We start from the raw sequence: 16,576 nt of genomic DNA on the forward strand, positions 1-16,576 counted from the left end.
GTCACTCCTTGGTAAGACAGCCCTCAGTAGTCTGCATGTCCACCTGCCCAGGAGGCCTGGCAAGCAGGAGACACTCACTGACTATTGAATGGGATAGATCGCTGCCTACTGTCTGCAGAAACAACCTTCCTGTGAGTGAGGTAAATGCCGAAAATGATCAGAGACTACAAAAGCACTCTGGATTTGATCATTTAACTTGCACAAGTCAGATTCTTTTGGTGACTGCTCCTCAAATCACAAGTTATTCCGATCTGATGATCTCTAAGCTCACTAGACCAGACAGGAAAACTTACTGAGCTACAACTGTGGCTGGAGGCTGAGATATAAATAAAGCTTATCACACACAAACTAGCCATTCAGGGCCAAGCTGGTGGCGCACCTGGCTGAGTGCATGTGCTACAATGCACAAGGACCGGGGATCGAGCCCCCAGTCCCCACCTGGTGGGGGGAAGGCTTCACAAGCAGTGAAGCAGGGCTGCGGGTGCCCCTGTCTCTCTCCACTATCACCCCTTTCCCTCTCGATTTCTGGCTGTCACGATCCAATAAATAAAAGAGATAATACCAAAACAAACAAGCAAGCAAAACGAGTCATTCTAAAGTATGGAGGAGGCAGAAATGGCAGAGCAGAGGCGTTTGGGGGGGGAGTCCGTCCTTCCTCTCAAATACTGAAATGGTACAACATGTCCAGCAACCCAATGAATGTAAACTAAGCAAAGGGAAGGCCAATCAAACACAGCAGGATACTGGTCTCCCCCCACCGCCCAAGGTGGTGAAGACAGCAACCTCCATCCCAGTGCGGCAACCAACTGTGCACAGACTGCACTACTGTGCATGCTCAGCACAACCACATGTCCCAGTGCGCTAGACTGCCTGCCCTCTGCCACTTACACACACACACACACACACACAGTACACCAGCGGAAACAGGAAAAGTGTTGGTCGCACATAAACTATGAACACCTCTCCTTTCTCTGGGAAACTGCTTCCTGACCAGTACATGACAGTACACCGAAATTGTGAATGTAGACTTTCTTAATAGTTTACCAGCAGTATTTGAGGCTGTTCACCATCTTTATCTGTCAAATGCAGAAAGTTCTTCTTTCCTGGTTCAAAATTAGCATCAAGAAGAGACTTGTCACTGGTGTGATCCAGTGGAGCCTATGAAGATGAAGTACCATTTCAGATCATTAGAAACATTAATTGTAAAAAACAAAATAAAATAAAATACAACAAATAAGCACATTTCTAAATTTGGGTTACAAACAGTATTTTTCTTTTAAATAGAGTAGTCATATTCATCTAGAATTGGAATAATTCATCTAATCATGAACTGAGTTGGTTACAGTGGCAATTATTCTAGACATTTTTATTTCTCAATATCTTAAAACTTAAGAGAGGAAAGGAAGAAGTAATCTAAGACAGACAGACAGACACACACACATACAGTGACCCTCAATGTTTGTGTTTCTATGTTATTTAAAGTGTAGGCAGTATAGTAGCTAATGGATTTGCATGAAAATAAACTATATAAACTTTACAACTAAAGACAGTGGAGCATGTCTTTAAATATGAATAGAATGGAAATTTCCAGATAAACAAGTCGGCTAGAATAATCATGCAGCATGACATCATGTGCACCACCAGAAAGACCCCTTCAGAGAAATCCTGTTCTAGTGAATGGCATCTATTACTGCCAGAATCCAGGAGGAATCGAAATGACTACATCTTGAAACTTAAAATATTTGAGACACATAATCCTTAAAAACAAAGGGTGGAGGAGTCGGGCGGTAGTAAGTGCACGTGGCACAAAGCGCAAGAACCAGTTAGGATCCCAGTTCAAGCCCCCGGCTCCCCACCTGCAGGGTAGTCACTTCACAGGCGGTGAAGCAGGTCTGCAGGTGTCTGTCTTTCTCTCCCCCTCTCTGTCTTCCCCTCCTCTCTCCATTTCTCTCTGTCCTATCCAACAACAACAACAATAATAACTATAACAATAAAACGACAAGGGCAACAAAAGGGAATGAATGAATGAATAAATAAATAAATAAAAAATATAAAAACAAAGATACTTAGTCTGCGCCTCTTCTACTTGGCAGAACAGTCTCAGCTTTAACCGCCAGATGTCATTCTGATGCACTCAGTGAATGAGCGACAGTGCTATGTAAACTTTAAGTCCATTCACCCAGACCTCAGCTCACATATCGAAAATGTATCTGTATTTACAAGTTATATTTATATAGAGTGACAAATGCTCAGACTGAATACTACTTTTACCTGTCTATCCTGCTGGACTAACAATTTCACTGATCAAATTCACAAGGGACAGCTGAACAAGTGCATTATGCAGTAGAGAGCAAAAAGATTAATTTTAGATGTAACTGGAACAATAACACACATCTTTAGCTCTACTGTGGAGTCTATGAAAACTGGGCCTCCAAGGAGGAAAGTAAGCGCTATTTCTTTTTCCATTATTAGAAACATTTTTCTGGAAAACAAAGCAGCAGTGACTAATATTTCAGAAAGGCCATAAAATCAAAAGCATGGAGTATGTGAAGAAGCGCGCAGAGACAGGGAGAAAATTGTTGCTTTGGAGTAATGTGAAGAAGCGCGCAGCGACAGGGAGAAAATTGTTACTCTGGAGTAATGTGAAGAAGCGCGCAGCGACAGGGAGAAAATTGTTACTCTGGAGTAATGTGAAGAAGCGCGCAGCGACAGGGAGAAAATTGTTACTCTGGAGTAATGTGAAGAAGCGCGCAGAGACAGGGAGAAAATTGTTACTCTGGAGTAATGTGAAGAAGCGCGCAGCGATAGGGAGAACATTGTTACTCTGGAGTAATGTGAAGAAGCGCGCAGAGATAGGGAGAAAATTGTTACTCTGGAGTAATGTGAAGAAGCGCGCAGCGATAGGGAGAAAATTGTTACTCTGGAGTAATGTGAAGAAGCGTGCAGCGATAGGGAGAAAATTGTTACTCTGGAGTAATGTGAAGAAGCGCGCAGCGATAGGGAGAAAATTGTTACTCTGGAGTAATGTGAAGAAGCGCGCAGCGACAGGGAGAAAATTGTTACTTTGGAGTAATGTGAAGAAGCGCGGAGTAATGTGAAGAAGCGCGGAGTAATGTGAAGAAGCGCGCAGAGATAGGGAGAAAATTGTTACTTTGGAGTAATGTGAAGAAGCGCGCAGTGATAAGGAGAAAATTGTTACTTTGGAGTAATGTGAAGAAGCCCGCAGAGACAGGGAGAAAATTGTTACTTTGGAGTAATGTGAAGAAGCCCGCAGAGATAGGGAGAAAATTGTTACTTTGGAGTAATGTGAAGAAGCCCGCAGAGATAGGGAGAAAATTGTTACTTTGGAGTAATGTGAAGAAGCGCGCAGAGATAGGGAGAAAATTGTTACTTTGGAGTAATGTGAAGAAGCCTGCAGAGATAGGGAGAAAATTGTTGCTTTGAAGTAATGTGAAGAAGCGCACAGAGACAGGGAGAAAATTGTTACTTTGGAGTAATGTGAAGAAGCGTGGAGTAATGTGAAGAAGCGCGCAGAGATAGGGAGAAAATTGTTACTTTGGAGTAATGTGAAGAAGCGCGGAGTAATGTGAAGAAGCGTGCAGAGATAGGGAGAAAATTGTTACTCTGGAGTAATGTGAAGAAGCGCACAGAGACAGGGAGAAAATTGTTACTCTGGAGTAATGTGAAGAAGCGCGCAGATAGGGAGAAAATTGTTACTCTGGAGTAATGTGAAGAAGCGCGCAGCGATAGGGAGAAAATTGTTACTCTGGAGTAATGTGAAGAAGCGCGCAGCGATAGGGAGAAAATTGTTACTCTGGAGTAATGTGAAGAAGCGCGCAGCGATAGGGAGAAAATTGTTACTCTGGAGTAATGTGAAGAAGCCTGCAGAGATAGGGATAAAATTGTTACTTTGGAGTAATGTGAAGAAGCGCGGAGTAATGTGAAGAAGCGCGCAGAGATAGGAGAAAATTGTTACTCTGGAGTAATGTGAAGAAGCGCGCAGAGACAGGGAGAACATTGTTACTCTGGAGTAATGTGAAGAAGCGCGCAGAGATAGGGAGAAAATTGTTACTCTGGAGTAATGTGAAGAAGCGCGCAGCGATAGGGAGAAAATTGTTGCTCTGGAGTAATGTGAAGAAGCGCGCAGCGATAGGGAGAAAATTGTTACTCTGGAGTAATGTGAAGAAGCGCGCAGCGATAGGGAGAAAATTGTTACTCTGGAGTAATGTGAAGAAGCGCGCAGCGACAGGGAGAAAATTGTTACTCTGGAGTAATGTGAAGAAGCCTGCAGAGATAGGGATAAAATTGTTACTTTGGAGTAATGTGAAGAAGCGCGGAGTAATGTGAAGAAGCGCGCAGAGATAGGGAGAAAATTGTTACTCTGGAGTAATGTGAAGAAGCGCGCAGTGATAAGGAGAAAATTGTTACTTTGGAGTAATGTGAAGAAGCCCGCAGAGACAGGGAGAAAATTGTTACTTTGGAGTAATGTGAAGAAGCCCGCAGAGATAGGGAGAAAATTGTTACTTTGGAGTAATGTGAGGAAGCGCGCAGAGATAGGGAGAAAATTGTTACTTTGGAGTAATGTGAAGAAGCCCGCAGAGATAGGGAGAAAACTGTTACTTTGGAGTAATGTGAAGAAGCGCGCAGAGATAGGGAGAAAATTGTTACTTTGGAGTAATGTGAAGAAGCGCGCAGAGATAGGGAGAAAATTGTTACTTTGGAGCAATGTGAAGAAGCGCACAGAGATAGGGAGAAAATTGTTACTTTGGAGTAATGTGAAGAAGCGCGCAGAGACAGGGAGAAAATTGTTACTTTGGAGCAATGTGAAGAAGCGCGCAGCGATAGGGAGAAAATTATTACTTTGGTGCTTGGAAATAAAGTGTAAGTATTTAAAGGATCAACTGTAGCTTCTTTTGAATGTTAATCTAGGTAATCTGATTTTTAATGACTGGAGAGAGAACATTCACTGGAGGATTCTGAACTAGGCTGCGATGAATGCTATGATTTAAGAGAGAGTTGTAAGAGCAGGGTAAAATTTGGACTGAGGAAAGAAATCAAAAAGATTATCCATAATACTATTCTACTGGGCTGTCAGAAAAGCCAGGGCCTATTTTTCTGGTTTTCTTTTTACCAGAGCACTGCTCAGATCTGGCTTACAGGGGTGTGGGGGACTGCATTTGAGACTTAAGAGCCACAGACATGAAAGTCTCTTTGAATAACCATTATGCTATCTCCCCGCTCTATTTTTCTGTTTTTCAATGCAAAAATGTGTCGTGATTTTTCTGAAAACCCAGTAGCAGTACTGGGAACAACCAACTCAGAAACGCTTGCCCCTCTCCCATGCAAAACTGATCAATGCCTTTTCTGGACACTCGGAACATGTGTAGCCTAGTACTGAAGAGCATGTTCGTGTAGTTATTTGTTGATATACCTGTTTCTACAACTGAACAGTGAGATCTTGGAAGTACAAGTTAAGGTAACACCATTCTTCTTCACCAGAGACTACCACTGGACTACCTAGGAGCTGATTTCTGTTAGCAGAGGACATATGCCTTTGAACTCCATTTTGCTCTGATTATTTACCCAGAGCTTAGACTATAAAATATGTATGACTTTGTATTGTTTGCATCATTAAAAAATGGAAGACAGTCATCATCTCATTCAGCAAATATTGGAATGTTTTCTCTAATTGCTATTATGATAGCCACCTTAGTTGAGTAACAAATTATGAGATTCTATCATGCAATGTTTAGCATAAATCAACACCAAGTCTAGAATGGGGGAGATTAGAGATCTAATCACTGAGTTGCATATAGGTGTATTCTTACTGTATTTATTTCTATTTTGGCTTTGTTTTTTTATGGGGCAGGGAGCCTTGAACACGAGCACTTTTATCACTCCTGGGCTGACATTTCCGTCCTTCCTTCCTTTTTTTTTCTTTTTTTAAATTCTTTATTATGATTATTACCAGAGCACTGTTCAGCTCTGGCTTCTGGAGGTGCGGGGGCTTGAACCTGGGACTTTGGAGCCTCAGGCATTAAGAGTCTGTTTGCATAACCATTATGCTATCTACCCTCTGCCTGGACTAACACGCATTGAAACACCAAAGTCCGCAAGCTGCCCGCTGGTTGGCACTCCCACATGGTGCCAAGACTCGAACCCAGGTCACATGCGTGGCAAGGGACACGACCCATCTCATAAATTACCTCTCTGGCCCCTACACTTTTATTTATGGTTTTGAAAAAGTTCAAGAATTGAAGAGCAATAACAACGTGACTATAACATTAATAGCTGCTTAAGAAAATCTGTTTTAAACCCAGGAGTTTTACCATGCCAGCAGTGTTGGTTCCAGTTCCCCACACCAAGTCAAAGGTGCCATCTGCGTAGCCTACTTTGTTGGCAACATCTTCAAAGAGTTTTCTGAGTGGAGTAGAAGCTGGTAAATTCAAAGTGATCCGTTCACTCACTGTCTTTGAGTTAGTAGTATCTTGTATTATACATAAGACTCTAGGCTCTTCAGCAGCATTTTCTATCTGAAATTAAAAATATATATTTTAAACTGCAATTAGCCAGACTTCTAGGATTAAGTGTAAAAAAACATCAAATATCTACTTCTTTGTGCTGGTAGTGCTGTTGTTACATTATGTTTGAAACACACTGCAGAATATGTCAAACAAATAAAGCACCGTGTGTGTGTGTGTGTGTGTGTGTGTGTGTGTGTGTGTGTGTGTTTGGGAAAACTGAGGCATACTTAAGAATCAGCAGTTCTTCTTGAGAATATTTCCTTTCACCTTTTAAGGTTGCAAATCAGTTGTCAACAAGTCAAAAGAACAGTGTAATCATCAACTGAAAAATAACAAAACCTGATTCTTAAAAATGTGTTGTTGCTTCCTTAATGCAGTCAAATTGAGCATTTCTGGGTTTCCTGAAGAAAAAGAAAGGGAACTGTGTAAAAATGCAGTAAGAATGTGTAAGATTGCAAAAAAAAAAAAAAAAAAATGAGGAGCAGAGGTAAGCAGGCATGCCGACCTTTATGCTAAGGCCACCTGAGAGCAGATAGCCACACACCTATCTATCGACAGCTGGGAGCTGATAAGCTTATCCAAACAGATCAGCCAGGAAAAGGAGAATACGGAGCAAGGGAAAAGCTTTTCAATGAATAATATAGTTTGGAATAAGTCATAAATTCTCACTTCATTTTGTTGTAATGCACTAAGAACACTAGTGAGTTAACTTATTTCCTTCCTAGCATGCCCAAACCTAGTGCATCTTGGTAAGTTTAATTTTCCCTGTATTCATCTTCTTCTTCTTCAATCCTATATAGTATTTGTTTCTTTATTGGAGGACTAATGGGTGTAGTCAACAGGTGAACGCAGCAGTCGGTCTAGGTGTGGCATTTCTCCGTTTCTGCTTACCACCATAACCCACACCTAGAGGTCCTCCTCCGCCATTATGTTCCAGGACCTGAACACTCCCCCACCTCGAGAGTCCTGTACTTTGGTGCAATCCACCACCAATATAGTATTTTCAGTGAAAATCTAACACTATGAATCTTTCAAAGTCAAATGTGGATCCTCACTTAATGGGAGGCCTTCCTCATCACCCCCATCAGCAGTCTTTTCAAAGACGTGATCTATATACACCGGTGCTCTCTGCAATGGCCACCCCCTTTCTATTCTTGCTCCCCAAAGAAAGATCCACCCAGTCGTGAACCGAAGCCCAATCTTCTGTATGCTAGGCAATATTAATATTAACCACTAGACTGAAGAGAACAGGACACCTCCCTCCAACGCCAGAACGTCAGCCTTGTCTTTAAACAACAGCTCCGACCTAAGCCTTTGAGCACTTCTCTATGGTCCGCTTTAGTAAGCTGAGGTAGCCGTGAGCTTTGTTGTCTGGTGAGGCAGTATTACTATAACTGACCACTGTCACATATGTATCTTGGGGATTTGCAAGAGATGGTCTGAATTAAGGTTTATCTGTTTTAGAACAAGAATCAACTACTATAAAATAATTCCAATGTTTAAAACATTAGCTGGTCCCCACCTGCACGGGGGCGGGGGAGAGGGTCATTTCACAGGCGGTGAAGCAGGTCTGCAGGTGCCTTTCTCTCCCCCTCTCTGTCTTCCCCATCTCTCTTGGTCCATTCCAACAATGATATCGATAACAACAATAATAACCACAACAATGATAAAACAACCAGGGCAACAAAAGGGAAAAAACAGCCTCCCAGGAGCAGTGGATTCACAGTGCAGGCACCAAGCCCCAGTGATAACCCAGGAGGAAAAAAAAAACCCAAACCATTAGCTACTACTAACCAGTCAAAGTACTAACTGCCAATACTAGTCACTTGAAGATAAAAAGAAAAATACTTTTACATGAACTCAGCAGGGGCCAGGAGGCGGCTCTGAGTGCAGCACACGCTTCACCGTGTGTGAAACCAGGGCTGGAGTCCTGCTGCCACGTGGGGACTCTGCACAAAGCACCGAAGAGAAGCTCCAGGTGGTGGCCACTGCTGTGACCTCTCTCCTCTCTCTAGCTGAGACCAGAAGGAACTTGTGCAGGAGCAGAAGCCCAACAGCAAAGTAAGTTAATAATAGGATAAAGAGCAGGGTGACAGAAACAGGAGGGAGAGACTGCTAATATACTCTCAGAAAGAAAAAGCCTGCACCTCTAATTAACTAGTTATTCTCACACACATAATGGATTTCCTTCACGTATTATCCCATAATACATAATGGGGACCTTTTTTTTTTTTTTTTTACAAACTCTGGTTTACAATAAGAGTGAGCAACTAAAAACATATTCGACTACAAACAAAATACTTGCATGATTTTAGTAGCAATATTTCGGAGATAGATCCAGATTTTCCACATATGAAGTACAAAAGTGGGTAGATTTTAATCACCTCCAGCATGATCTCATTTGAAGACTAAATGTACTACAATTTAATCACATGCATGCCATTCTCTTTCATGATAAGAGACTCTGTGCATATAAAAACTGTGTTTGAGAAGTATAAAAGACAAAAAGAAAATCACCTTAATATGTAGAAAACTACTAACATTTTAGTGCGTATCCTGCCAATATTCCCCCCACACACACACACCCTTTAAAAAAAAATAGATCATGTCAACACTGTTACTCTAACTCTTTAATTTAGCCATTGAATTTGACGACATAGATTAATAATACCAATTAGTAATACTATCTTGCTGAATCTTTATCTGGCTTTCGCAACAACTCTACAGTGGCATCAAGTCTGGTGTGCTAGCACTATTCAGACAGGCTGCTCTGCTCTGCTGTAGCCCCGTCAGAGTTCCTGTGAGCATTTCTTTCCTTCTTTCTTTCTTTCTTTTTTTTTTTTTTTTAGAATAAAAGCTTTATTTATAAAACAGAAAAAAAGGGGAAGCTGACTGAGATGACTTACTATATACCCAAGCAAAGTAATTAATGAGTAATGGCAACCGAGGTAGGTGCCACCTTATTACATTTCCAATTAAAATGAAAAGTCTGGAATTCCATCAATATACAACACAGCAGATCTGGAACTAGGAACAATTCAAATTAATCTATGACACTCTAAAGAACTACTGATCAGTGTTCTCAGATTAACAAATAGCATGCCACAGATAGGAAAAGTAAATGGTCTACAGATTAGGAAACACTTAAGCTACCAGCATAGCATCTCAACACGGCACACAAAGGACAAATTAACTTCTCGATGCAAAAGGAATGGGAAACCAACCCTAGAAGACATTCAGTGTGAAAACAGCATAAGAATACTCTTACTTAGGGAGTCGGGCTGTAGCGCAGCGGGTTAAGCGCAGGTGGCGCTAAGCACAAGGACCAGCATAAGGATCCCGGTTCGAACCCCGGCTCCCCACCTGCAGAGGAGTCGCTTCACAGGCGGTGAAGGAGGTCTGCAGGTGTCTGTCTGTCTCTCCCCCTCTCTGTCTTCCCCTCCTCTCTCCATTTCTCTCTGTCCTATCCAACAACGACGACAACAACAATAATAACTACAATAATAAAACAACAAGGGCAACAAAAGGGAATAAATAAATAAAATAAAAAAAATATTAAAAAAAAAAAAAAAAGAATACTCTTACTTAAAACTAATAGCAAAGCAGAGCAGAGTCATGGTATGGGGCCTCCACCTGAGTTGAGCTTTCTTAAGATACCTCATGGAAAGCTTCAATATTCTCAAACACATTGTGACCCCACATTTCCATTCATAAATGAGTTTTTTTTTGGCCTTAACATCCTTCCCCCAGGAAGAATATAATGAACTTAGATATTTATGAAAAAGAAATTTCCACTTTTTATACTATTGATAATTATAATCAGTAATGTATCTTGAAATTTCTATTACTAGGCGCATGCACTAACTCCTAACATGGCACTACAATATGCTACCAAGCACTAATGCTTACAAAACTATACACATCTCAAAGTGGAAGGCATTGGTGATTTTGTTGTTCTTAATCCTGGGGGCATTTCTAGCACTACCACTATCCAGACGGGCTGCTCTGCACGGTTGCAGCCTCTGCTGAGCTCCTGTGAGCATTTCTAGGTCAGCATCATTTCACCTCTGAACTCAGTTCTAGTGTAAGTTACACTCACAAGCAAAAGTGCTGCTCTTCTGTCAGCTGTAAGCTAGCCAGCCACCTGTAAATGCTACTGTTACATACAAACTTCTGGCCTGTTTTTCTATTTGTAATTAAAGCTAGCGTATGGTTATTCTTCATAGACTGTATCACAATTTACACTACTTATACAGAAGAAAAAAGTTTCATCTGAAGTGAATCACAGATGTTAAGAATTCTTTACCACTCTTTTACCCTTCTTTTTTATCTTGAATCTGGGCTGGCCTTATGACAAGATAGGGCCAAGAAAAAGTGACAGAAGTGACAGCATGTGGCTCAAAGCAATACATTAAGAAATATCAGCTTCTGTTTTGTGGCTCTTCAACTTCTCCTTCTTACCTTAAGTCTACAACCACAAAAAGAAATCCAATCACACCAGGACCCCCCCCCCTCCCCATGCCACAATAAAATCCAGCCACACCAAAACCCCCCCACGCTGTGAAGACACCCTAACAATCTGCAGAGAAAGCAGCCCTTAGTAGAGCGTCCCGCGTCAGGATGTCTGCTAAGTTAAAAATGCCTTGCTAGACATTCCATCCAAAGTTAGTCACCAGCCAAATGTAGCCAACTAATGATCCCACACAGAACAGATAAGTAACAAGCTGAGCCTCTGCCTACATTCCATCTCGTGGAGTTGCAAACAAACTAGTAGCTGCTGTTCGTCAGTGAGTTTTGGGGTAAGCTGTTGCATAGTAATAGATAACAATATGCCCAAACATGCGTAAGCACACGCCAAGTCCTGGCTGGGAAGGATGCAGTGATTGTGATGGTGGTGTTGGTGGGTTGGTTTTGTTTTCTTAGGGGGAGGAGGCAGGTGAGAAGAGTGTCTCCATATATGCAGTATTTCCAGCACTGAAGTTTAACTTAGGAAAGGAAGGTATTCCATGCTGAATAAGAGAAACAAGTATACTTTGTGAAGAAGTCTACAGTGTACTTAACTTGGGAACATTTCCTATATCTTAGGTGAGATACTGGAGAGCACAAACCCCACTCACAAAAAACCTAGCCAATTGGGGCCGGATGGTAGCACAGCAGGTTAAGTGCACATGGCACAAGCACAAGGACTGGTTCGAGCCCCGGCTCCCCACCTGCAGGGGAGTCGCTTCCCAGGCAGTGAAGCAGGTCTGCAGGTGTCTTTCTCTCCCCCTGTCATCAATTTCTCTCCGTCCTATCCAACAACGATAGTAATGACAACAACAGTAATAACAACAATGATAAACAAGGACAACAAAAGGGGGGAAGTGATTTCCAGGAGCAGTGGATTCACAGTGCAGGCACCAAGCCCCAGCAATAACCCTAGAAGCAAAAAAAAAGAAGAAAACAACTCTGAGCTGGGAGGAGGGGCAGAGAAATGCCTTGGACTTCCAGCATAATGAAGTCTTTGATCCCCAGAGCAGCACTGTCCAGGAGTGTGCTGGCTTTTCTTTCTCTCTCCCTCATGATGTCAATAAGCCTTAAAGAACTGACCCGTGAAGGAAGTGCTTCACCTATACACTTCTTGAGTCACTTTTTCTCAAGACTTTTTTCTTTTCACTATTATTACAAATACTGATAGAAACTTACACACACACACACACACACACACACACACACACACGTCTATTTTATGTACTTCTTGGTACAACCCACCCACATCCTCCCACTGGCAACTTCAGTGATGTAATGTGGCCACTTTCCACTGGGAGAGGACAGCAGAAATCAAAGGAAGCAAACGTCATAATGCCACCAACATTGGCATATGATGCTACACCACAGGAAAGTTTAGGTGTGTAATGCATATGCAACTGCCAGGAAGACTAATCATTTTATGTGATTCTTCAGGTAAGAGCCCTGGGTTTTGACATAGAAAATTATCTAATCTCAGCATCACTGGTATCCCTAAATATAGGCATTTTGTTATAATTAAAAAAAAAAAAAAGCAACTATGCTACCCCAAAGTCAAAATGAAGAGGTCTATGGTTTTCACAGTATACATGCTTTTTCCTCAATCATTTCCAAAAACAGGATTGAGACTTACAGTCACATGATAACTTTACTATTGAAATCAGGTAGAAATAAGAGCCAAACAAGCATAAAGCTTAAGGCATGCCTTGTTATTAAGTAAAAACCTAGCATGCTGTTACTTGTTCTGCTAACTACCACATAAAAGCAATTGCATCAACAATCTACCTGCAAAATTTTCTTCTTCATTTCATCAAAGATATTTTGTCTGCATCTCCAAAATACATCCTATGATATATAACAAAATAAATTACAAATTTTTTAAGGTAAAGACAGAAGGCAGTGAAATGAATCCAATTAACCCAAAGGCAACATTGCAAAAACAAAGTATATGGGTCAGGGTACAGCATCATGGTTCTGCAAAGAGACTTCCATGCCTGAGGCTCTCAAGTCCCAGGCTCAATCTTCCCCCCACACACACCTCCATAAGCCAGAGCTGAGCAGCAGTGCTCTGGTTAAAAAAAAAAAAAAACCACAAAGTCTAAGCATCACTGTGACACTGGGTTTTATTGGCAAGTTACACTTACATCCTATAGGTTTCAATCAGCTTTGTACGGTCGTTACATGATTATAACTATAGTTACAGTTCTTTTCTTCTGATAAAGACTCTTAAGATCTACTGTCTTGGAAAGCTTCAAAATGACAACACAGCATTGTTACGGCCAAGCGCTATGCTGCACTTCCTATCCTCAGGACACACCAGATAAGACGCAAGTCTGGATTTTTGAGCATTCTTTCCCTTTGATCATTTCCCCCACCCCCAGTTCCCTGTGACAATTACCAATCTGTTCTATTTCTGAGTTTAGTTTTTTCATATTTCACATACAAATGAGGTCATGTAATATGACTTTATTGAATATAATAAATATTTTGAGGTCATAAACATGGGAAATCAAGAGATTCCTGATTTTGACAGTTTATAAATTTAATTTTTTTTCAACTTTACATTTTGTTAAAGTCAGGCTGCTGGGCATTAACCCTTATGATAATATTCTTTTGATATAAATATTTCCTTACTATGAGACAGCGTATTTCAACAGTTAAAAAAAATAAACATACAATAATAAAGAGACACTCTTGACCAAAAAAATCTGGGTTTTACAAAATTCAACATTCTAAACAAATTTTGCTTTTTCTTTCATTTTGGTTAATAAAAGTAGAGAATAACATACTGGGGGGTGGGGTGGGCGGTAACGCAGCTGGTTAAGCGCACATGGCGCAAAGCGCAAGGACCAACCTAAGGATCCCAGTTCGAGCCCCCGGCTCCCCACCTGCAGGGGAGTCGCTTCACAGGCGGTGAAGCAGGTCTGCAGGTGTCTGTCTTTCTCTCCCCCTCTCTGTCTTCCCCTCCTCTCTCCAGTTCTCTCTGTCCTATCCAACAACGATGACATCAATAACAACAATAATAGCCACAACAATAAAACAAGGGCAACAAAAGGGAATAAATAAATTTTTTAAAAGACATTAATAATTTTTTTTTTAATTCAAAGGTCATTCCCCCAAGAAATTAAAGCCCTGTTGGTATTTTTATTTAATTTTTATTATTTGTTTATTTATTATTGAATAGAGACAGAAATTGAGAGGGAAGGGGGAGATAGAATGGGAGAGAGACAGAGAGACACTTGCAGCCTGCTTCCCCACTTGTGAAGCCTCCCTTCTGCAGATGGGGAGCAGGGGATGGAAGCCAGGTCCTTGCGCTCAGTACTATGTGCATTAAATGGTCGCGGCACTACCCGGCCCCCAAAGATGTAAGTTTTTGGTTTTTTTTTTTGCCTCCAGGGTTATTGCTGGGGTTCAGTGCCTGCACTACAAATCCACTGCTCCTGGAGACTATTTTTCTCCCTTGTTGTTTTATTGTTGTTGTGGTTATTATTGTTGTTGTTATTGATGTTGTTGTTGTTGGATAGGACAGAGAGAAATGGAGAGAGGAGGGGACGACAGAGAGAGGGGGAGAGAAAGACAGACACCTGCAGACCTGCTTCACCGCCTGTGAAGTGACTCCCCTGCAGGTGGGGAGCCGAGGGCTTGAACCGGGATCTTTATGCCGGTCCTTGCGCTTTGTGCCACGTGCACTTAACCCGCTGCGCTACCGCCTGACTCCCCCGACCCCCATTTTTTAAAAGTTTATTTATTTATTAATGAGAAAGATAAAAGGAGAGAGAAAGAACCAGACATCACTCACGTGCTGCCAGAAATGGGACTCAAAACCACATGCTAGGGAGTCGGGCAGTAGCGCAGCGGGTTAAGCGCACGTGGCGCAAAACGCAATGACCAATGAAGGATCCCGGTTCGAGCCCCCAGCTCCCCATCTGCAGGGGAGTCGCTTCACAGGCGGTGAAGCAGGTCTGCAGGTGTCTGTCTTTCTCTCCCCTCTCTGTCTTCCCATCTCTCTCCATTTCTCGCTCTCCTATCCAACAACAACGACAACAACAATAACTACAACAATAAAAAGACAACAAGGGCAACAAAAGGGAATATTAAAAAGAATCAACAAACCCATGCTTAAGAGTCCAATGCTCTTACCCACTGCGCTACCTCTCAGCCCACAGTAAGTTCTGATTTAGCTTCTTAGCCAGCTAACCGAAAAGCACATCTGATTTCTAGTGCACAACTTACTACAGTACTAGAATCATGACCACAAGGGAGAGAACTTTCTAGAAAAACCACCAGCAGTGTGAACAATTGCCGCATATACTGGTCAGCTAATCAAGCATGAGGAAGAGTTTGTTTATCTGATATGGAAAGCAGGCACCAAGGACGTCCGGCAGCTTTAACACAGCTGCCCCGGGGCTGGGCACTCACGCTGGCCTGGCCCGTGTGAGGTCCCAGGCTCAGTCTCCAGGCCGCAGCACCTGCAGGCAGCAGGGAGGAAGCGTCCCAGATGGCAGCAGAGTCTCTGGCCACAAGTGTCTCTGCTCCCCCCTCTCTTTACCACTGTATTTCTCTGCCTCTATCACCGAAAGACAGTTAAGAGGAGGTGGCGGCGGCACAGGGAGGGGAGAAGACGGCCTCCCGGAGTGCTGGCCATGCTGGCCATGCTGGCCCAAAGCCCCAGCAACAAGCTCCAGGAGCAAAAAACGGAAAACAACAAGGCACTTCCCCATTCCCTCTCCTGAGTCTTGAGGCATATTCTCGCCTCCAGCTTCTCTATACAAACAGCAGGCTCTCCCACTGGCAGAGAAACTTGTACTTGATGTTTAAACTTTGGTCTTAAAAGTAGTGATTAATTTATTTGATATTTAACAAAGAAGTAAGCAGGGCTGAGGAGATGAGATAAGGCTCCTGCAGAACATTTTCCTGTCTGAGGTCTCAAGATCCCAGGTGTAGCCCTCAGAAGCACCTGCAGCCGGACCTGAGCGAGGTCTGTGGGCCCATCAGCTGGCCGCTGTCCTGGCTGTCGGTGCCGGGCCCGGCTGTGTGGTAGCCGCTGTCACACACAACGAAAGCCCTCAGAAGCTCTTGTTTTTCTAACAGGTAGGTAGATGGAAAGAAGGAGATGCAAGTAACAATGGAGAGTTAAAAAGAAATGAACAACAACCACAAAAACAATCTAAAGAAATGGAACAATCACCTAAACGTTAAGAGCCAAAACTGAAACTTACAAGAAAACACAGGCAGAAAAGCTCAGACTTTGGCAATCATTTCTTGGACGTGGCAGTGAAAGCAGAGGACAACAGTAAAAAAGAACATGAAGTGAACCGGTTCAAACTGAAAAGCTCTGTGTCAAAGGGCACTGTCAACAGAGACGGCGACCACGGGACGGAGTGCAAGTCCCATGGCCCCCGAGCGACAGCCAGAATCTACGTCCAGTGAGTCCCGACAACCCCAGGCCCCCCGAACAGGCCGATGAAAGAAGAAGGGGGCCGAGGGCGTGAGTCAGCTCCGGAGCAGGGATGCAGATGGCTGCCAACTATGTGAAAAGATGCTTC

At 42.6% G+C, this 16,576-nt stretch overlaps 1 protein-coding gene across 3 annotated transcripts in view; it reads right to left on the reverse strand.

Annotated features, from left to right (window-relative positions):
• Positions 1-16,576, reverse strand: part of USP47 (ubiquitin specific peptidase 47) — a 100,925-nt gene that overhangs the window by 68,514 nt on the left and 15,835 nt on the right. The window contains exons 2-4 of one of the 3 annotated variants that reach the window (XM_060177156.1): positions 12,816-12,875; positions 6,330-6,533; positions 1,045-1,158 (exon numbers count right to left, since the gene is read on the reverse strand). The exons of 1 other annotated variant lie outside the window; for it this stretch is intronic. In XM_060177156.1, the coding sequence (XP_060033139.1) occupies positions 1,045-1,158; positions 6,330-6,533; positions 12,816-12,875 (378 nt within the window). The remainder of the gene's footprint in view (positions 1-1,044; positions 1,159-6,329; positions 6,534-12,815; positions 12,876-16,576) is intronic. One more of the 3 variants, XM_060177157.1, reaches the window with a different exon arrangement.

Source organism: Erinaceus europaeus, chromosome 17 (assembly GCF_950295315.1).
Source record: "Erinaceus europaeus chromosome 17, mEriEur2.1, whole genome shotgun sequence".
Lineage (NCBI taxonomy): Eukaryota > Metazoa > Chordata > Mammalia > Eulipotyphla > Erinaceidae > Erinaceus > Erinaceus europaeus.